Raw genomic sequence first — 19338 nt, forward strand, 5'->3', positions numbered from 1 at the left:
TGATTTGCCTAGAATCACAGGATGTTGAGCGTCTTTGCCGAGACTCGAACCCGGTTCCCCATGTTGCAGCGAAGGGAAATGCAGCAAAGGTCAGGTGCAAAGAAATAAAGACGTGAAGATCTTCCAGATGCAGCACGCTTCTCGGGGATGCGAGAAGTTCTCGGTTCGATGCAAGGACTGCAGCGGCGACACTCTGAGGATGTGACGGCAACAGCTCCAGTGGCGACACTCTTCTCCCACGATGCGTGAGGCTTCCGCTCGATGCGACAACTACAGTGGCGACATCCAAGATGCGACGGCAGCAGCTCCAACAGTGGCGCGCTTCTCGGGGATGCGAGGTGCTTTTCTTCGATGCGGTGCAGTGCGACAGTTCCAACGGCGACACCCTCCTTCGGAGTTGCGACACGCTCTGACCTTGTTGCGAGATTCTTCTCCTGATGCGGTGTAGTACGACAACTACAGCGGCGACACCCTCCTTCGGAGTTGCGACGGCAGCAGCAGCGACGGCGACACGCTTCCTCTTTGTTGCGGCACGCTTCTCTCCGATGCGCTGCAGTGCGACAGTTCCAGCGGCGACACCCTCCTTCGGAGTTGCGACGGCAGGCACAGTGACGGCGACACGCTTCTTCTCGTTGAGTCGTGCTTCCAGCTCCTTGCGACATGCAGTTCATCAGAAGGCCCAAAACAGCAGCAGGCACTTCCAAAAGAACTCTGGGGAGCTGGGGGTTGAAGTCTGTTGTCCCTGAGACTTCAGCAGGAGACAAGCTCTTTTACAAGCCCTTGGATATCCTTCACAAGTTGTAAGCAAAGTGCACAAAGTTCCTTCTCCTTCCTTTGGCAGTAGGGCAAACACTGCAGGCCAATCACCCAAGCAGCACTTCAGCTTGGGAATAGTCTCTCCTCAGTTTCTTCAGGTTCCTCTCCTCAGTAAAGGTTTCTTCTTGTAGTCCAAAAGTGATCTAATTTCTTGGGATCAGGGTCCCAATATTTATACCCCAAATCCTTTGTTCTCTGAGCGGAGAGGGGCCTTTGCCCAGTCCAAACCAGTTCTGAAGCACTCTGTTTACCAGACTTCTCCTTTCCTTTCACAGGGCAGGGCAGGCACATCAGACGCCCCACAGGAGGTGGAGCCAGCATTGTGGATTGCCTATTTTTGAAAGATGCCTAATTCAGTGGAGAGAGCAGAATCCATAGTCTCTATTGATTGTGAATGGGAAAAAGAGAGGCTAGAAAACTACAAAGTAACACAGCTGAAGCACTTCTGCAAGAAATTCAATGTTTCCACTTCTGGATTTAGAGTGAAGGAAGAATTCTTCAAGGCGCTGAGGGCCTGGGTAGAAGCAAGGAAAACCCCTGTAATTGAGGAAGGGGATGACAATGCAGAGGTACAACAGGAAGGGCCATTGGGCTCAGAAGGAAGGAAAGTACCTTCCCCCGCAGGTAGCGTTGTCTCTAACAAAAGTCTGTCTCCAGAGGAGTTGGAGGACAGAGAGAGAAATCGAAGGCATGAAATGGAGCTGACAAAACTGAAGTTAAGTGTGTAGTTAGATTTGAATTGCAAACCAGGAGGTGTTAGCCCTGGAAGAGAAGAAAATGCAGTTTGACCAAGAGAAGGTTTTGAGGGAGTTGGATTTAAAAGCCAAAAGTTTGGAGAGTACTCCCTCTGGTGGCAGCATACCGTCAGTACATACGGAAAGTAGAGTGTATATTCCCAAGGATGTGGTGAAAGAGTTTTACCAAAATGATGATATTGGTCAGTGGTTCAGAGCCTATGAGGTAGCCATGTCTTCCCTCGCGTCCCTGAGAGAGATGTGGGAGGGGGGTTGTGGGGAAGGTTCCTTAGTGAGGGGTGGGACACCTTGTTAGACTTGTCTTCTAAAGTCCACAATTCATACAGCCACATAAAAGATGCATTAATGTCTAGATATGGCTTGACCCCTGACCTCTATAGACAGAGGTTCAGGAAATGCAAAAAATTAGAAAACAGTTCTTGGGTTGAATATGTCACTCTCTTTTGCAGAGCATTGGATGGTTGGGTAAAGGGCAGCAAGGTTAATGATTTTCAAGGTCTCTTTGATTTGATTGCATGGGAGCACTTGTCTGATAATTGTTTTCCAGAGCTGTGCCAGCATCTGATAGAGAGCAAGCTGACTAACCCTAGGAAGCTTACTGAGGAGGCGGACCGCTGGGTGAGCACCCGGGTCTACAAGGGTCACATAGGAGACTCAGCCAAAGGTGGGCAGGGTCCCCAGCAGAAGAGTGGGGGGGACAAGGGTAAACAGAAGAAGTTCCGCAAAGGGCCCCAAAGTAGTCCCCAAGGGAACCAAGGGAAAGGTTCCCAGCCTCCCCCTGAGAGAAAACAAGGGATCCCGACAGGTAGTCTTGTTCCCCAGTGGCCCCTGAAATGTTACAAGTGTGGTGTCCTGGGTCATAAGGCGAATGATACCAGGTCTTGCCAGTTTGGTAAACAAGCACCCACTGGTGCTCCGCCTCGGCAGATGGCTAGTGTAGCCTTGGGGGAGGAGATTGATGTCCAAGGTGGGTGGAGTCCCGCACAGATTACCTTAGTCTCTTTAGGAGACTGTGAGATGGTCTCAGAAGCTCAGCTGCCCAGGAACACTAAGAAATATGGGCAGCGAGTGACCATCAATGGCCAAAAGGTGGAGGCTCTTAGAGATACAGGAGCCAGTGTGACAGCTGGCAGGTGTCACCTGGTGTCTCAAGAGCAGATTATTCCCCATGCATTCTGCCGAGTTGTTGCCGCCGACAACACAGAGTCATTGTCCAATGGCTCTGGTTCCCTTCAAGTGGGGGAGGGTCTCTGGTACTCTTCAGGTAGCTGTGAGGTCCGCCTTGTCTGTTGAATGTTTGTTGGGGAACGATTTGAAGAGCTCCCCTTGGGAAAAGGTGGAGAAAACAACTCACTTGAAGATGGTTGGACTGCCTGACTGGGCATGCATGACCACCCGGTCAATGTCAGCCAGTAGGGGTTCTCAAGAGGACCTGGAGCCTGAGAGGGAGGCCCAGGAACCTGCCGAAGAGAGAAGTGGCGGGGGCGTGGGAAACCAGCCCCCGAAGTTTCCACGGCCCAGGAGGAGGTAGACCCTGAGAGGATGCCCTGGAGCCTACCGGGGAGCAAGTAGCTGAACTGGGGGACCTGCCTGAGCTGACCCATTGGCAGCAAGAAGGAGGCCCCTCCAGGGAGGAATTTTGCAAGGAGCAAAGAGTGTGCCCTTCTCTTGTGGGTTTGCGGCAACAGGCTGCAAGCCAGGCAGCAGGTGATCAGTCAGGGTCACACTTGATCTACTGGGAGAATGGTCTCCTGTATAGTGAGCCTAAGGTTGCTGAACCTGGGTCAGCCCGTAGGCTGGTGGTACCCCAGAAGTTCAGAGCCTTCCTACTGGGGCTGGCTCATGATGTGCCATTAGCAGGACATTTGGGGCAGGACAAGACCTTTGAAAGGCTTGTTGCCTACTTTTATTGGCCCCAAATGCGCAAGAGTTCAGATACTCATTGCAGAACTTGCAGACTTGCCAGGCAAGTGGAAAGAGTGGGAGGAAGCACAAGACTCCTCTCCAGCCATTCCCTGAGGTCAGTACCCCCTTTGAGTGGGTGGGGATTGACATTGTGGGGCCACTGGACCCCAAGATAGCCATGGGCAACAGGTTCATCCTGGTCTTGGTGGACCATGCCACCCCGTACCCGGAAGCCATACCTCTGAGGACAGTGACGGCCCCCGTGGTGGGACAAGCACTGATGGGAATTTTCTCCCGAGTGGGATTCCCTCGTGAGGTAGTGTCTGACCGGGGAACCAACTTCATTTCCAAGTATATAAAGTCCCTGTGGCAGGAGTGTGGTGTATCCTACAAGTTCACCACTCCTTACCACCCCCAAGGAAACTGGTTGGTTGAAAGGTTCAACCGGACCCTATTTATTTATTATTTAAAACATTTATATAGCGCGGCTGTCACCTTGCAGGCATCCTGGCGCTAAACAGAGAAATTACTCCTCAGATGGAAATGTAGGGAGACTGAAGGAGGCAACTAGAGTAAATAGTTAGGGGAAGAGCCAGGTCTTGATACGTTTTCTGAAAGGAAGGAGTTGCGGTGTTTGGCGGATGTCCAGGGGCAATCTATTCCATAATTTTGCCGCTGCAACTCTGAAGGATCTTCCCCCAGTCCTGACCTTGTTGAATCTTGGTACTGTGACAAGGTAGGCTGATGCTGAGCGGAGGGCTCTGGTAGGGGTGTACCAGGTGAACATAGCTTGCAAGGGTCTAGGCCCGGCTCCGTGCAGTGCCTTGAACACAAGACAGAGTGCTTTAAAAGCCACTCGTTGCTTCAGAGGGAGCCAGTGCAGTTCGGCTAAGGCCGCTGTGGCCGAGGATCTCCTGGTCCAGCCAAGTGCTAATTTGGCGGCGGCCGTCTGAACCCTTTGGAGTCGATCTAACAGTACAGCTGGGGACTCGAGCAGCAAAGCGTTACAATAGTCAAGGCGACTAAGAATAGTACACCTGACTATTAACGCTCGGGCCTGTACGGGGAGGAGTGGCATGATCTTGCGTAGAGAGCGCAGTAGGGCCGAGCAGGTGGACACTGTTCTCGCAACCTGAGTCTCCATGCTAAGTTTGTTGTTCATCATGACACCCAGGTTGCGGACAGTAGTGACCGGCTGTGGTTTTTCCGGAGCCTCTGGGGGCCAAAAATCGGTTGGGAACGGGCGAGGAATCTTACTTCCCGCGCAAAACAGAACCTCAGTTTTGGCAGAGTTAAATTGCAAGGAGTTTTTGTGCAGCCACCCAGCGGTGTCTCTCAGGCAATCATGAAATGATTCTAGAGGGATCGATTCTTCCCCCTCCCAAGAGAGAATGAGCTGTGTGTCATCCGCGTAGTTTATGGCTTGTAGCCCATGGGATTTTATTAATGTGACCAAAGGTTTGAGGTAGACATTAAAAAGAATGGGGCTGATGGACGAGCCCTGGGGCACCCCATGGGGCACTGAGGAGAAGGCAGATTGGAATGGAGGAAGGGACACAGCCTGCTTCCTATCTCTCAGCTAGGACTGGAACCAAAGCAGGGCAGTGCCATCAACCCCAGCCTCCCTTAGTCTTTTCAGCAGAATCACATGATTGACCGTGTCGAATGCGGCAGACAGGTCCAATAAGATCAGAGCTACTGCTTGGCCCCTGTCTGCACGCATACGAAGATCTTCCATGGCCGTGAGGACAGCTGTTTCAGTACCGTGAGCTGGACGAAAGCCAAATTGAATGTCGTCCAGCATGTGATTCTGCTCCAGATGTATAGAGAGACAGGAGCTCACCCAGCGCTCGGCAATCTTTGCCGGGAATGGCAAGAGGGAGATAGGCCGATAGTTTAGTAAGCACTCGGGGTTCAAGGAGGGTTTCTTCAGCAGCGGGGTGATAAGAGCCTGCTTCCAAGGAGTCGGAACAAGGCGCAACGCAGGGATTGGTTACAGATCTTGCGAAGGATGCAGAAGAGTTCTGTTCCAAAAGCTTTCCATGTTTTGGGAGGCAGAGGGTCGAGAGGGGAGCCCGAGGTGATCCCATGCGTCAGTCTCACAAAATCCGCTTCCGAAATGGGGGGAAAATCCCGCAAACGTACCATGGGCATGTTCTCTAGGTTTGCTGACTCAGAGTCAGAGGAGACAGTCCCGGGGGCGTTGAGACTATCCAGTGAGGGGGAAGTATTCAGGTTGTGGATAATAGTCTCAATTTTGTCTTTGAAGAACTGTGCGAGATTATCGCAGAGTGCTTGTGTAGGAGGGATAGTTTTTTTAGCACAGGCAGGGTGGATGAGGTTGTTGAGAATCTGGAAAATGCTTTTAGAGCTATTAGCGGCATTAACTATAGTGGAGCAGAAGTAGGTAGATTTACTTTTAACAATTTCAGATTTGTATTCCTGAAGTTTAATTTTCCAAAGTGACTTATTTGTGTTGGAGTAGCCTTGCCTCCATTTCCTCTCGGCCTGTTTACAGGCTGATTTGAGGGTTTTCAGAGAGTCGTCAAACCAAGGGGCTGAAGGTCTGCCCTTGGGTTTGCATCTTTTTAAGGGAGCATAGGAGTCCGTTGTAGAGGATTTCCTTGTACAAAAGGCCTCGTAATTGTCCTCTACCGGGTTGGCGGGAGAAAAGCTGTCTTTCACATGGAACACTGCATCGGTGGAGCTCCAGAGAAGGTGCTATGTGCCGGCATTCTAGCCCCTTTAGTGGTAATATAGAATTTGAGAAGAGCATGATCAGTCCAGCCCATAGGCAGGATATCGTTCAGGTGTACTAGCTGAGGGGTGGAAAAAATGAGGTCGAGTATGTGACCTGCTTTGTGAGTGGGTTCTTTGACCAGTTGATAGAGTCCCACGCTTTCACAAGAGAGCAGGAGATTGTGCAGTCCAGTATCCAGACTACCGTTCGGCCAGAGATTGAAATCACCTAAGATGATTAACTTGCTGTGGGAGGTCGCCATGTTTGTAAAGGTGGTGAGTAACGATTGTTGTTGTTGGGAGCTAAAGGACCCCGGAGGGCGATAACAAATAATGGCCGTGAACGTGGCTCTAGTGTGACAATTAATGGAGAGGCCGAGGAGCTCGGTCCCAGCGACCTGATCCATGTCTAAGATGTTGATGAGCCATGAGGCTCTGTGGATAATACCGACTCCACCACCGCGGCCTTTGGGTCTAGGAAGATGCAGGATTTTGTAGTCCTGAGGACAGGCCCAGTCTAATTCGATATCGCAGTCGGCGTGGGTCCACGTCTCGGTTAGGAAAAGAACATCTAAATGATGGTTATCAATAAGTAACTGTATTTCGTTCGCGTGTTTAGGCAAGGATCTGACATTGAGAAGACGTCCCAGGATCAGACCCCTACTAGCGAAATCGTGCAATGGAAAGGCAGTGTCAGTAAAGGTAAGACCCTAAAGGGCATGATTATGGGTCTTGAGGAACCTGTGAGGCGTAAGTGGTACGTCCTCTTACCATGCCTGATGTTTGCATACCGTGAGGTGCCACAGAAATCTCTAGGGTTCAGTCTCTTTGAGCTTCTCTATGGACACGCAGTCAGAGGACCTCTGAGTTTGGTTAGAGAAGGCTGGGAGCCATCTCCCAGGAAACCTCCCCAGGATGTATATAGCTACATGCTGGCCTTTAGGAACCAGACTAGGCATTTCAGGCAACTCGCTGAGGCGAATCTGGAAGCCAGCCAGGAGGAGATGAAGTGCGGGTATGACCAGAATGCCACTCTGGTAGAGCTTCAACCTGGCCAGAAAGTGTGGGTCATGGCCCAGTGGAGCCCGGTGCGCTCCAGGATAAGTGGACCGGACCATTTGAGGTTGTGGAGCGCAAGAGTCCAGTTACCTACTTGGTGGACTTGCGGTCTCCTAGGAACCCCTTGAGGCTCCTACATGTCAACCGCCTTAAGCCCCACTTAGAGAGGTCTGTAGTGGGCATGCTCTTGGCAACAGATGCTGGAATGGAGGAGGAGACTGAGCCTCTTCCTGACCTCCTGTCAGCCTCAGCGCAAAATGGGTCAGTGGATGGTGTTAACCTCTTTTCCACCCTGACCCATGAGCAACAGAATGACTGCCGCCAGTTGCTGGGACAGTTTTCTGATCTGTTCTCCCTGGTTCCTGGTATCACAGATTGGTGCGTCCATGATGTGGACACACGAGACAGCTTACCTGTGAAGCACAAGTCTTACAGGGTAACTGACAGTGTGAGGGCTTGCATCAAAGAGGAGGTTTCAAAGATGCTTGCGCTAGGGGTGATTGTCATCTAGCAGTCCTTGGGCCAGCCCAGTGGTCTTGGTCCTAAAGGCTGCAGCGCCAGGTGCCACACCCAAACTCCAGTTCTGTGTGGACTACAGAGAGCTCAATTCAGTCACGAAGACTGACGCGCACCCGATCCCCAGAGCTGATGAGCTCATTGCATTGATCGGCTAGGGGCTGCACGGTACCTCAGCACGTTTGATTTAACGCCTGGGTACTGGCAGATCGCCTTGACTGATGGGGCAAAGGAGAGGTATTTCCAGTTCCGTGTTATGCCCTTTGGGATGAAAAATGCCCCTGCCTCCTTTCAGAGGTTGGTCAACCAGGTGTTGGTTGGACTGGATTAATTCAGTGCCGCCTACCTGGATGACATCGCAGTGTTCAGCGCCAGTTGGGAGGAACATCTGCGCCACCTCTGGAAAGTGTTGATGGGCGCTGTGGATCAAGGCGAGCAAGTGCCAGATCAGGCAGGGTTCCGTGGTGTTCTTAGGACAGCATGTTGGGAGCAGCCAGGTGGCGCCCCTACAACCCAAGATTGAAACCATCCTGGCTTGGGAACCACCCAAAACCCAGACAGAGGTGAGAGCCTTCTTAGGTCTCACAGGGTATTACAGGAGGTTTGTCAAGGGATATGGCAACATTGTTGCACCCTTGACAGAGCAGTCTTCCAGGAAGCAGCCCAAAAAGGTGATCTGGACTGACACCTGTCAGAAAGCTTTTGAGTCTCTGAAAGCTGCCATGTGCACGGTGGCCGTGCTCAGGGCAGCCAACTTTTCAAGTGAGTTTATCGTTCAGACAGACGCTTCAGAGCATGGTGTGGGGGCTGTTCTGTCACAGATGAATGAGGAGGGCCTAGATCAACCTGTAGCCTTTATCAGTAGGAGGCTACTTCCACGGGAACAGAGGTGGAGTGCTATTGAGCGTGAGGCATTTGCTGTTGTCTGGGCACTGAAGAAGCTGAGACAATACTTGTTTGGGACTCACTTCCGGGTTCAGACAGACCATAGGCCCCCTCAGATGGTTGATGCAGATGAGGGGTGAGAATCCAAAGCTGTTGAGGTGGTCTATTTCCCTACAGGGTATGGACTTTACGACGGTGGAACACCGCCCTGGTACAGAGCACGCCAACGCTGATGGTCTGTCCAGATTTTTCCGCCTTAGCGAAGAGAACTCCCAGGAGATAGGGTAGTTCCCCCCATATTTCAGCTGGAGGGGACACGTGTTAGACCTGGCACCATTGGCGTGGGTCTACCTTCCATTTTTTGCTGTTGCCTCATGTGTTTTTTCTGGTGTTCGATACTTTGGGCACTGCGCCACTGCTATTCAGTGCCACAGTGCAAGTGCTCCCTATTGTAAATTGATGTATTAATTAGTGGTTTCATGTTTGGCTATTTGGTTTACTTGTCAGACCCTAGTCTAGTGCACTGAGTGTGCCCAGGGCGTGTAAATCCAAATGCTGCTGGTAGGCCTGCAGCGCTGGTTGTGTCACCCACAGAAGCAGCCTTGTAAAATGTGTCTAAGGTCTGCCATTGCAGAGCCTGCGTGCAGTCTGGTACTGTCATGCTGACTGGGCAAGTACACCCACTTGCCAGTCCCTAAACCTTCCCTTTTCTTCATATCAGTCACCCCTATGGTAGTCCCAAGGGCAGGGTGCATTGTAAGTATAAGGTAGGACAAGCCCTGGTGCGTGTGGCATGTCCTAATAGTGAATTACAGCCATTTTCGGTTTTCACTATTGCAAGGCTACCTGTTCTCCATAGGCCAGAATGGGCTGTTAGTTATTACATTTTATAATCCTAACAGACTCAGAGAACATGGTAGAAATTCGAGTTTAGCATACCTGGACTCAGAATAATAAAATACATCTTTTAGTGAAGTTTATTTTAATATTCTGTGTTTGCAAATACCACTTTTAGAAAGTAGGTATTTGCCTGTCTAACCATTCAAACCTGCCTCTGCTAGGTTGTGTATTCCTTTGTCTGGTTTTGTGAGCGACAGGGCTGGGGGATTCCAAGAGACAGGCTGAGGCACCCAGTGGTGAATAGGGAGATCCGCATCTAGATGGGAGGGAGGAGTTGCACCTGAACCTTGAATAGGGCTGTGCCTGCCTTCCAAAATGCTGGGTCCACCCCCTGGGGAGCGGCTGATGTCTCTGCCCTGCACACTGAAAGAAGGAGTCCTGTAAACAAAGTGCTTCAGGACTGTACTTGCCTTCCACAATGCTGGCTCCACCTCCTGTGGGGCGTCTGATGTGTCTGCCCTACACTGTGAAAGGAAAGGAGAAGTCTTGTAAACAGAGTGCTTCAGAACTGGTTTGGACTGGGCAAAGGTCCCTCTCCCCTCAGAGAACAAAGGATTTGGGGGTATAAATATTGGGACCCTGATCCCAAGAAATTAGATCACTTCTGGACTACAAGAAGAAACCTTTACTGAGGAGAGGAACCTGAAGAAACTGAGGATAGACTATTCCCAAGCTGAAGTGCTGCTTGGGGGATTGGCCTGCAGTGTTTGCCTTACTGCCAAAGGAAGGAGAAAGGAACTTTGTGTACTTTGCTTTCAAATTGTGAAGTATCTCCAAGGGCTTGGAAAAGGGCTTGTCTCCTGCTGAAGTCTCAGGGACAACAGACTTCAACCCCCAGCTGCCCAGAGTTCTTTTGGAAGTGCCTGCTGGTGTTTTCGGCCTTCTGAGGAACTGCATGTCGCAAGGAGCTGGAAGAGCCTCTCAACGAGCAGAAGCGTGTCGCTGTGCCTGCCGTCGCAACTCCGAAGGAGGGTGTCGCCGCTGGAACTGTCGTACTGCACATCATCTGAGAGAAGCATGCCGCAACAAAGAGGAAGCGTGTCGCCGTCGCTGCTGCTGCCGTCGCAACTCCGAAGGAGGGTGTCGCCGCTGTAGTTGTCGCACTGCACCGCATCAGGAGAAGAATATCGCAACGAGGTCGGAGCGTGTCACCGCCGCTGTGCCTGCCCTCGCAACTCCAAAGGAGGGTGTCGCCGCTGGAACTGTTGCACTGCACTGCATCGAAGAAAAGCACCTCGCATCCCTGAGAAGCGCGCCGCTGTCGGAGCTGCTGCCGTCGCATTTTGGATGTCGCCGCTGTAGTTGTCGCATCGAGCGGAAGCTTCACGCATCGTGGAAGAAGAGTGTCGCCGCTGGAGCTCTTGCCGTCGCATAGTCAAGGTATCGCCGCTGCAGTCCACGCATCGAACCGAGAACTTCTCGCATCCCCTAGAAGCGTGCTGCATCTGGATGATCTTCACGTCTTTATTTCTTTGCACCTGAACTTTGCCGCATTTCCCCCGCTGCGACATTGCGTGTCGTGGAAGCGCAACACAACCTAAGGTACATTGATGCAAAGTGTCGCATCTAAGAACTGAACTGAACTAAGCTTAATCTACCATCTTAAAGTAACAGTATTGTGTATTTTTGTCATTCATGGTCTTGTGGTAACTCTATATAAAGTCTACTTATTTTTTATATAAAACCTGTGTGGTGTCCATTTCTAGTGTTGTTACTGTATGTGGTCACAAATGCTCAACTTACAACGCCTCTGAGATAAAGCCTGTCTGCTCTTGCCAAGCTCCCAAGGGGGTGAGCAGGGGTTGTTTTAGGAGTGTAATCCCCTTATCCTGACTAGAGGCGAGGATCCCTATTTGTCACAACTACCTACCTGTGCCAAATAGAGACTCCCAAATCTAACACCCAGCATGGAGGAGCACACGGAGACTGCTGTTTACTGCAGAGATTGAAACCATAGGCGACCCATGGTAAGAGGGCATTCCCCAGTTGCATGGACCAGTTTTCGAGTGTGAAGAACAAGCATCATTGTTTGAACTGGCAATTTGCTGTGACCCTTGGAGACAGTGCTGTTGCTTCTGATGCCTGGAAGAGGAGCCTCATTGCACAAAATCAGAAAAGCCGCTAATGTGCCCAGATGCCACAACTGCGTTACATGAGCAGGTGTCCATCTGGTTAAGGAGTCTGCCTCTGGCAAAGAATCGTGACGCCACACAGGTCTGCAATGCTCCCTTCATCAAGCAGCACCTGTTTCTACTGCCCGCAGAAGGGAAGCTGCTGCTGCGAGGGCAGTTATGAAGACTGCAACTGTAGAACTGCAAGGCCATATCATAAATCAACGGGGGGAGAAGAAAGGAATTGTGACTCATTCAGCTTCCTTGTCATAATAGCCAATAATCAGTAGGGAATGAATCACTCGACCTGAGTAACCAGGGCTAGCAACTTTGTGATAAAAAGCCCTCAATCACGTTTAGCACGGTCGTAAGGCGGTATATCTTGGTTCTCCGCCAAGTTTAAAATGATGATGCTTACACGTTTTTAAACTTGGCGGAGAACCAAGATATACCGCCTTACGGCCGTGCTAAACGTGATTGAGGGCTTTTTATCACAAAGTTGCTAGCCATGGTCGAGTGATTCATTCCCTACTGATTATTGAACTGCAAAGCTAGCCATCAGGTAAAAGTGAAGCTTTCCTGTGACCAGGATGAGAGACTAGAATGCGCAAATGTTTGCCATTTGAACGTAAGACTTTTGCCAAGAAATCGAAAGACATTGAACTGGGTTACGCATTTGATCAGTGGGATATTTGAAGTAATTTGCACCTGTACCTGATCATTGCCAATGCCCACAGTACAGTACACTATGCTTTTGTGTTTGTTGGTTGGCAGTTGAGTTCTGAGCTCTTGTCCTCCACACTACCTACCAGAGAAGCATTGAACTACTTGCCATTGCTATCCTGAGAGTCAAGTGTGGAATGGTTGTACTTTGCCCAGTTTGAAGGACAGATATCAGTGGCAAACCTCACACATTACTGTTGGGGCCAGTAGGCTCTGTTTTTCACCATAATTTTCTAGATTTCACCGTAATTCGGTGCATTCTTTTTTTTTTCTTGATATTCTTGAACATTATATTGATGTTTGATGACTTTGTGATGATCCTTTGATAGAAAAAAATTGAAATGTGGATATAGCTTAGTTTGTGAATTTGTTACTATATTCAAGATTTTTTTAAACTAAGGGCTCTCACATTTGACTTGCATTTTCTCTTAGTCACAAGATACTAATGATAAACTTTGCTTCTGCAGGACTATGACCCTCCCAGTGAGGGACAAGTAGTACACCCCCGGCCCCACCAAAATCACCACCGAGATCCAGTTCTCTCACTGCTGGTTAAACTAAACAAAGCCCAAGTAACCTCAAGTCAATTAATCTACAATTCTGAGGTATGACTCATTTTATTTTACATTGTTTGCGAAGCTCAACTGTGATTCTCCAACGACAGAATACTGTACCGCCTGCTTTCCCATCAGGTCGAGAGGCGATTGCCAAGTAATATAGGTAGGCCCCATGAGCCTACTTAGGTGTCACCAAGAAAAAGAGGTTATTCTGTTAGCTTGTCAATTCAATTCAAATATTTGTCTGTTGGACTGCACATAAAATATTCAAGGTTCCTTCCAAAGTTGACCCCCAAGCAGTTTGGTCAAGGCACTACTTCACACTTATTCGCACACCCAGAAGAGTGGCTTTAAGTGTCACTTCCCTTGTACTGTTGGTCAGTACTTGAAATGGAAAAATAGAAGTGCTTGTTTCTGAGAAGTGCTGGTACTCTACAATTAAAAGTATTACGTTTCTCTTGAGAAGTGCAGGAACTCTCCCTCTCAAAATTAAAAAGTGCTGGTACTCCGTACCGGTCAGTACCGGCCCATTTAAAGCACTGCTGTTGGTCTTAGCCGCGTCTGGTGGCTTAGTGGGCTAATTCGCCCACTGTAGGGGCCTGTGTGTGACCTCATGGTCACAGGTTTATATCCCGGCAGGCCCACTCAACCTTTCATCCTTCGATACAATGAGTAGCATTGAATTGGGTAACAATAAACATCTGTTGCTCAGCGCCACAATACCAAGTACTGGGTGAACGTGCGCTTTACAAATACACGTGTTATGTTATGTTAGCAGCCAGGAGATTTGAAACATAGTCTCCTTTTAAGCATTACTGAGACCTGACATAGTTACAGGGCCAGTGCCAAATCTTGTGTATTACAGAAATGTTGTTTTATCTCCTGGCCATAGAGGAAAAGTGATAGGTGTGAAAATAAGGAGAAATATTTGCTGTTAAACACAGCATAAACTGCTGAGGAGTCATCACCCTAAATAGGTAGGAGAGAGGGTCGGTGTGAGGAATCCTGTTGTTGGAGCAGATTCTTAAAATAATTCACCCCCTTAGTGCTAGTTACTTTCTACGCTGTCCAGTACAGTGCCGCCTTGTGAAAATGCAGCAACACGATTGCTCACAGGAGCCCCAGTGTGCTCAAGACCTTTCTGTTATGCACCCAAAGTAAGAGAATCTGATATTTGGATTTTTTTTTGCTCAGAATGGTGTTTATAGGAAGCAAAAAAGAACAAATGATGGACGGAATGCTGAACAATGCAAACATTCACCCCCAGTCACAAAGATCTGGGTTTAATCCATTGTTTTTTAGTTCACCACGCCACCCCAGTCTATAGGAAGCAGTCAGGTGGGAATCGGAGTATGCTCTGTAGCTGCCTGCCATCGATTACCAGTTCAAGAGGGGCAATCCCTCGAGGAGTCCGCTTACTCCGTATAATATTTCCCCTCTCTTATCATTTAAAAACAGGCACAAATGCTATGGAGTTTTCTTAATCCATTTATTTGCAGAAATCGTCTGCTATGATGCCTTTTGACCTCTTATCTCAGCCTTAATCATATACTGCGGTACCATATTGCAAGCATATTTACAGTGCATGCGTAGATTAATTAAAATTGGCATAAAGAAAATACTCGTTGCCTGCCAAGCATCATGTAGTCAAACAAGGGAAACGCAAATGTTCATGTTAACACTTTAAATCACTGTATACTTTTATGTTTGATGGTATTACATTGATTGCATGGTTGTGTCGACTGTACTTAGTATCACTTTATGCTTTATCATTCATTCCAAGTTACGCCACCAGTGAGATCAAATTTCATTCACTTTATCTAATAGAAAATTCATAGCATGCGTTTCTACAATTTAAATACTGACGACCACAGTCTGGTGCAGTTTATTATGTGATATGTTCCTCCGTTCCGTTTTTGTGATATTTTCCTTTCAGCCTATCAAAGCCGAGCTCAGCTGCCGAAACGAGTCATGCCGGACAATTACTGCAAATAAATGGAATATATATATATATATGTATGTGCGCGTATATATATATATATATATATATATATATGAAAGTAAGTCGTCACCAGGAAAAAAGACTCCTGCCTTTAGAAATGACGAAGAGCAGACCCAGGAATTGGTGCTTAATTTAAGTGCTTTATTTCCAGCCAGCCAGCCGCCATAACGCGTTTCGCTTCCACTGAAGCTTGATCACATGGCATGTTGCGTTTGGCAGCGACCAGTATTTAAGGTGCTAGTGCAATTGAGGCAGAGTTTAAACAGTCAAAAACATAGAAGAAATACTTTCTTGTAGCTAAACCTGACCCCTAGATTCTTAAGGAGATCCATCGGGCTGATGCATAAACATTACATATAAATTATTTAAAATTCTTAATTACATATACATTTCATAAAAATCACATTAGATTTTTTAAAGACCGGAAAATATATAAAATCCGCATGTGTAATGTTTGTTCCAATTGTACAGCCCTAAACAGTATGAGATCATTGCCTAATACATAGTATACTGTTTGTATAAAGCTACTTAAATAGAATTTTCTAAAACATTTTTATCAGTCCTGTTTGATAATATTGCCCAAGTGGGCATATGTCAACTCTGGCAATCTCCCAACTCTGTCTCAAAAAGCTGTATCTCCATTTTACTGGTCCCTGGGAGTCAAGATGTGCAAAAGAAATCTATAAAGTGCCTATCAAAGCCGAGCTCAGCTGCCGAAACGAGTCATGCCGGACAATTACTGCAAATAAATGGAATATATATATATATATATATATATATATATATATATATGTATGTGCGTATATATATATGTGTGTGTGTGTGTGTGTGTGTGTGTGTGTGTGTGTATATATATGTGTGCATATATTCTATATAAATAAAAATTTAAATGTTCGTTTGTTCAAAATCGTAAATCTCTGAAAGTTCGTCACCGATTTCTTTGAAATTTGGACACAACGTTGGATTCGAATATGCGCATGTTTTTATATACACAACGTTGGATTCAAATATGCTCGTGTTTTTAACCGAAAGCCCAAAGAGACACATAAAAATGTCAATGTTCGTTTGTTCGAAATCTTAAATCTCCCAAAGTTCTTCACCGACAACGTTGGATTCGAGTAAACGCGTGTCGAATACACACGTGTTTTTAATCGAAAGACCGAACACACCTTATCGATTTGTTTGCTGCGCAACAACTACAAGGGACGCATAGAGACAATAGTCTACATATATTAGGATGGACAGTTGGTGTCAGGATGGCAGACTGGGAAGTGGGTGGAGGGAGGGGGGAGGAGTTGGTTCACTTTGCAACATTAAGGAAGGACGCATAGAGACAATAGTCTACATATATTAGGATGGACAGTTGGTGTTAGGATGGCAGACCGGGAATGGGTGGAGGGAGGAGTTGGTTCACTTTGCAACATTAGCGCGTGTTTATATATACACAAAGTTTGATTCGAATACGCGCTTGTCCAATACGTTCGTGTTTTTAATCTACAGGCCGAACAGACCCTATCTATTTGGTTGCTGTGCAACAAATACAAGGGACGCATAGAGACAATAGTCTTCATATATTAGGATGGACAGTTGGTGTCAGGATGGCAGACCGGGAAGAGGGTGGAGGGAGGGGAGAGAAGTTGGTTCACTTTGCAACATTAAGCAAGGACGCATAGAGACAATAGTCCACATATATTAGGATGGACAGTTGATGTCAGGATGGCAGACCGGGAAGTGGGTGGAGGTAGGGGGAGGAAATAGTTCACTTTGCAACATTAGCGTGTGTTTATATATACACAACATTGAATCTGATTACACGCAGGTACAATACACAAGTGTTTTTAATCAACAGGCCGACCAGACCATATTGATTTGGTTGCTGCACAACAAATACAAGGGACGCATAGAGACAATAGTCTACATATATTAGGATGGGCAGTTGGTGTCAGGATGGCAGACCGGGAAGTGGGTGGAGGGAGAGGGGAGGGGTTGGTTCACTTTGCAACATTAAGTAAGGACGCATAGAGACAATAGTCGACATATATTAGGATGGACAGTTGGTGTCAGGATGGCAGACCGGGAAGTGGGTGGAGGGAGGGGGGAGGAGTTGGTTCACTTTGAAATATCAGCGCGTTTATATATACACAACTTTGGATTCGAATATGTGCGTGTACAACACGCGCGTGTTTTTAATCGAAAGGACGAACAGACCCTATCGATTTGCTTGCTGCGCAACAACTACAAGGGACGCTTACAGACAATAGTCACAAAAACATATTGTATACCCAAAAGCATTGTAAAAATTAAACATATTAGAAACGTGCACTCACTCTTTTCTTTATCTTCCATTTAACCAGACTGAGCCACAGCAATGCGTGGCCGGGTACAACTAGTTAAAAATAATTTTAACTTGCTGCACAAATTTAATCCCTTTCATCCCGGTGTTGGTTAAATACCTTTTGGTAAAACAAACATACATGAAAAATGAATCATCTATGCTTCTGTGTAGAATATAATGTGCTATTCATTACCTTTATTGCATAAGTTTATGGGCTGCATGACTCACTTGAAGCTTCGCTTATTGTGTGTCATGGCACGACCCGAGTGTCAATACTGGTGATAAATAGCATATTACTCTCTGCGCAAATGCATATATGATATATTTTAAAAAATCTGCTTTCCAGTTTACCACTCATGCCATTCTTGAACCAGTTTCCAAACACTGATAATAAAACACAAAATACTATCTCACCAAACACGTTGTCTCACAAACAGATTTTTCGAATTTCAGCTACAAAAATATTATGCTACAATGCATTTATTTATTTTATTTATTTAGAAGGTTTCATAGAGCGTGAACAAGATCCTTGCGGTTATCAGAGCGCTTTACAATGAACAGAGTTGAATATACATAAAGAATAGCAAGACACAATATAGCGAACAAGCATGAGATAGATAAAATAAAACACATAGGGAAAGCCATACAGTATCGAAGCCTGGGATCATAGTTGTTCCTGGAACCAAAGGAATGAGTCTTGGATGAAAAAGGTTCAGGACCGGGTAGAGTAGTGGGTTAAATTTTGCCATGAGAATCGCTTTTACTTCCTTTTTGAAAGATACGAAAGAAGAATTCAATCTGGTTTCAGAGGGAAGAGTATTTCAAATCCTGGGCGCCATCCCAGAGAAGGATCGTTTATGTTTTTTTTTTATTGAATCTTTGAGGTTTTAGTAGAAGGTTATCTGCACCCTTAGAGGACCTTGAGCCACCAGAGATTGACAATTTCTGTGCGAGGTAAGTGGGTGCCTTGTGGTGTAAGGCCTTATGTGTCATGCAAGCAATTTTTAGCTGGATTCTTGCTTCAAATGGGAGCCAATTCAAAGATTTTAGGTCATGGGGAGATGTGGGAACTTCTTTTTGAGCCGGTGATGAGTCTTGCTGCAGCGTTTATTGATGCTCTAAGGGGGGGCTGTAGTCGCTTTTGGGAGGCCGCATAAAGAGACAATACAATAATCTACATGGGGGATAACTAGCGCTTGTACAGCCTGTTTGAAGTCGTCGACTGGCAAGAATGGCTTCAACTTCCTTAGAATGTTTAATGTGAAGTTTTCTCCCTTTGTAGCGTTGCTGACGTGTTTCTGCATGGAGAGATTGCTGTCCAGAGTTATTCACAATGATTTTGCTGAGTCCACAATAGTTGGTTGCACGTTGAGTGCAGTGAGATGTTGGATTAAGTTTTGCATCAGAGGGATTTTAGTGGGGGGGGGGCTATAAGGAGGAATTCGGTCTTTAGAGTGTTCATTTGGAGATGATTTTCTGCCAACCATGTTTGGGTGTTCCTGAGTGTGGAGTTAAGCTGTTTAATGTCTTCCAAGGTGTTAATCTTTAGATACAGTTTTGTATCATCGGCGTACATATGATATTGCACGTTAGACACTTGGAGAATTTCGGTGAGCGGCTCGGCTCCATGAACAAGTTGAACAATGTCGGGGAGAGTGAGGATCCTTGTGGGACGCCCAGCCTTACAGGAACGGGGTTGGAAAGCGTGTTGTTAATCTTGAATTGTTGTGTTCGGTTGTGTAGAAAGGAGGTGAACCAGTTTAGCACTGGTCCTGATAGACCCATCCTCAGTCTGAGCAGATCCAGCAAACTCTCATGTTTGACTTTATCAAAAGCTGAGGAAAGGTCCAGCAGGATGAATAAGCATGAGCCGTTCTGGTCCAGGATTTGAAGCGCATCATCAATAATGTGAGTCATGGCTGATTCCGTGCTGTGCCCTGCTCTGAAGCCAGATTGGTGTTTGTCAAGGAGGTCAAAGCGCACAATATGTTTCGTTAGTTGGTGGTGCACGCATTTTTCAAGCAGTTTGGCCAGG

General features: G+C 47.2%; 1 protein-coding gene across 3 annotated transcripts in view; it reads left to right on the forward strand.

Moving 5' to 3' along the window:
• KIAA0586 (KIAA0586 ortholog) overlaps positions 1-19338 on the forward strand; it is an 813007-nt gene that overhangs the window by 647442 nt on the left and 146227 nt on the right. For 2 of the 3 annotated variants that reach the window (XM_078660379.1, XM_078660377.1), the window contains exon 26: positions 12877-13014. The exons of the other annotated variant lie outside the window; for it this stretch is intronic. In XM_078660379.1, coding sequence (XP_078516505.1) covers positions 12877-13014 — 138 coding nt within the window. The remainder of the gene's footprint in view (positions 1-12876; positions 13015-19338) is intronic. 3 annotated transcript variants of the gene reach the window in all.

The sequence above is a fragment of the Lissotriton helveticus genome, chromosome 9, assembly GCF_964261635.1.
Source record: "Lissotriton helveticus chromosome 9, aLisHel1.1, whole genome shotgun sequence".
Classification (NCBI taxonomy): domain Eukaryota; kingdom Metazoa; phylum Chordata; class Amphibia; order Caudata; family Salamandridae; genus Lissotriton; species Lissotriton helveticus.